At 37.6% G+C, this 3,206-nt stretch overlaps 1 protein-coding gene across 1 annotated transcript; it reads right to left on the minus strand.

Moving 5' to 3' along the window:
- Positions 1 to 540: 540 nt before the first annotated feature.
- On the minus strand, positions 541 to 2,498 carry LOC104949375 (kinetochore-associated protein 1-like; the record flags this gene model as incomplete). The annotated part of the gene is made up of 10 exons (XM_010775737.1): positions 541 to 593; positions 710 to 808; positions 905 to 959; positions 1,049 to 1,161; positions 1,265 to 1,317; positions 1,490 to 1,583; positions 1,932 to 2,042; positions 2,125 to 2,159; positions 2,242 to 2,319; positions 2,420 to 2,498. Coding segments are annotated over 10 exons (770 nt in total), but the record flags the coding sequence as incomplete, so codon positions are not given.
- Between the last annotated feature and the right edge of the window lie 708 nt (positions 2,499 to 3,206).

Raw genomic sequence — 3,206 nt, forward strand, 5'->3', positions numbered from 1 at the left:
CATATCCCTCTATTTCACTTCCTGTTTCAAAAGTGCTGATTTGGGGTATAAAGCTTTAAAAATAGATTATTAAAAAAAGGAGGGGGCTGAGCTCATGCGGGACCCGGCAGCTACTGTCCAAACTAAATTCTGCCGTGATGAAACGCCACATCATGGATGATCAAGGATTATCTCTGAAACAGTATGGAGCTCAAAGGCTTTCTCTCTTGCCGGTTATACCACAAGGTGAGTTCCTTTTCATTTCCTGCTTCTTCACACACATGCTCTGCAGTACAGGTTAGCTCTGAGTGTTAGCGATGCTAATGTAAACACCGACCATATTACGTCCAAAACAGTCGGGCATTGTTTCTGATAGCAACGTTTCGGACGCAAATCTGGATCAGCTCCGTTGTTCCCCGTTTTTGGAGATTTGGGTACGGAGGAAAAGAGAGGGTTTTATTTTCTGACGCTGCGCGAGTTCCCCGACACACCGGGGACACATATTTATGTATAAAAGACATCAAAAAGTGCATTTTGCATGATAGGTCCCCTTTAAAGAACATATCCCACCTTTCTGGGTTCTCACAAATCCCCTCCACCAAATAGATCGTATCCTGAAATCAAAGGATAAAACAGGTCACTTAAATGTGCAGGAATATTACCATCTAGAACGAGCACATGTCAATAGATGCATACATACAACTTTATTTAGTAAGTGTTGATTGTTTACCATGTTTATGTTTGTCTGGACAAGACAAGAGACAGAGGAGACATCCAGAGAGTAGCAGACCGTCATGGAGGGCAGACATCTTATTTGCATTGAGTTGATCTGAACAATAAAAAAACTGTGTATTAAGATCAGAAGTCTGGGATTTACGATAATAATCATCAATTGAAATGTCTTCAAAAGGAGTAGTACTGCTACCTGACTGTTGTCTTGCTTAATCAGTGTGATCATCTTCATGCTGCCCGTGTCTTGGCTGAAATACACACATTTAATTCATTACAAATAGATGAATTCCTTTGTATATTCTATAGCTACAGTATGTGAAGAAACATTGATACTCACGCCACTCTGGAAGCAGAGCCACATTCTGTAGTGAGTTCAAAGTCATGAATAGCAAGATCCTGCCAGCAGTGAACCATGACCAGAAAGTGTAGGTCCCAAAGACTCAGGGAATCCTGCAAAAACACAAAGTCATCCATTTGTAAAACTCACACACTTTTAATGGAAACTCATACAAAGGAATACACAACAGATACACGTGATGCCAACTAAACTCACCTCGGTGTCAAGAACATACAAGAGGTTGTCTGCCACCACCATCTTCCTCACACCTTTGGAGTAAACATGAGGAGAACATGTGATAAAACCATCACCATGTTGTGTTTTCACTTGGTATCTTTTACCCAAAACTTATAATCTATATACATCTGTGTCCAAGAGCCTGCATTTTTGATTCATCACTCAAATGTTAAGTGTCTTAAAAAGGCACAAGAAAGACCTCACCTGGAATTAAGCTGTTGTCCACAGAGTGAGTAAGACACATCTTGGTCTGACGAGGGTCCATCGTCCAGTGAGTCAAAACATTTTCGTTATCCCCCTGTTAGGGAAATAATGTGACAATTGACATAGAGAAAAACATGTGGTTTTACTGCTTTATATAAAGGTATAACTATTATTTCTGGAAATGTATATATCATAAAACTTAATTTAGAGTTTGTGTAAATATCCTGGTAAAGCTTAGTTTCAATTTTATCTTTAAAACACAATTCATTTGCAGGGAAAGGAGACCTGCAAGAGCAACGTATGAAAAGGATTGAACTAAAAGTTAAGTAAATTGTCCAAAAGTAAAGATTGTATTTGATGTTGTCTATAATATGCTTTTATTCACAAGCAACCAATGTATCAAAACTGCCTTTTGGTAAATACACTTTTTTCTCTCACTGACCCCGATCATTAAGTGGATTTCGGGGCCCATGTTGAACACGACTGCTGTGCTGCAGCCCTCCTCGTGGTGTTCGCTGGTGGAGCAGAAGTCTATCTTCATGAGCGACTGGAGCTGAGTGGAACAGAAGATTATTCAAAGTTCTGCTGTAAAGAAAAGTTTGCATTTGTATGAAAAGCAGGTTGTTTTAACTTACCTCTTTCAAAGATCCCATATCCATTTTTTCCATAGCTGTGTAAACAAAAGAAGTTTAATTTAGTTAACATCTGTCTCCATCATAAATGTAACCCTTCTGCACTTGATGTTTTGATACCTGTCTCGATCTCTGCCAATGCAAGGTTTGAAATGTGGAAGAACCCATCCTCTATAAGAAGGAACACATGGTATATCCCTTTGGAGACAAAACACATAAAAAACATGAAGTAAGGAATTCTTTCAGATTTCCATTGCATATCAAACCCTCATTTATCATATTCAAATAGGAAACGTACCCAAGGATGCTTTGTCCTCCTCTATGGTGAGATAGCGGAATGTTTTCTTATCTTCACTGGATGGTTTCTCTACCAGCGCCTACAAAATACCCAATATGTTAATGTACATTAGTGAAACACACACTGTGCAGCAGCTCATTTAAGATAAAGACAAAAAGGTATGTGGATTATTTTGGCGGGGCCTTCATCTATAGTTGTGTACTTTTCTTTGCTGTAGGTGAAATCAGACAGGTGACCGTTTGAGGCTAGACACAGAGGGATTATATCTCATGTGATCCTAGGGATGCACCATTATGCACTACGTTTTTTAGATGTGCTCTACTTGAAAAAGATCATTTGAATAAACAAAACTGTTCGTAGTTTTTGTAGTAAACAATTGAGGTTAGACCATGTTATGTCAGTGTTGAAAAAATAAACAATATTTACGAACAAATCTTAACTCTTAACTAAATAAACTACAGGTTATCATCTTTACAAAATTGAAATTAGATTATCTTCTTCCCACCCCTTTTTGGATGTGTAATTAAGGAGATTATTTGTTATACATCATTTAGAATCAGTTATATTTTTGTATATCAATTTGACAGATTAATTTTGTATTTATTTATAATAATTCTCATGTAAACATTATGTATAATCTAATCAAAACATTATTGGTATCTGCCACGAGAAGTAGGTTATTTACGGTTCTCATTATCCAATAGGGATGTAACGATACCAAAAACTCACGGTACGATAATATCGCGATAACAAGTCCACGGTACGGTATTTATCGCAATATTGAAAA

This window comes from Notothenia coriiceps, unplaced genomic scaffold (genome assembly GCF_000735185.1).
Source record: "Notothenia coriiceps isolate Sejong01 unplaced genomic scaffold, NC01 NC01_scaffold00016021, whole genome shotgun sequence".
Classification (NCBI taxonomy): domain Eukaryota; kingdom Metazoa; phylum Chordata; class Actinopteri; order Perciformes; family Nototheniidae; genus Notothenia; species Notothenia coriiceps.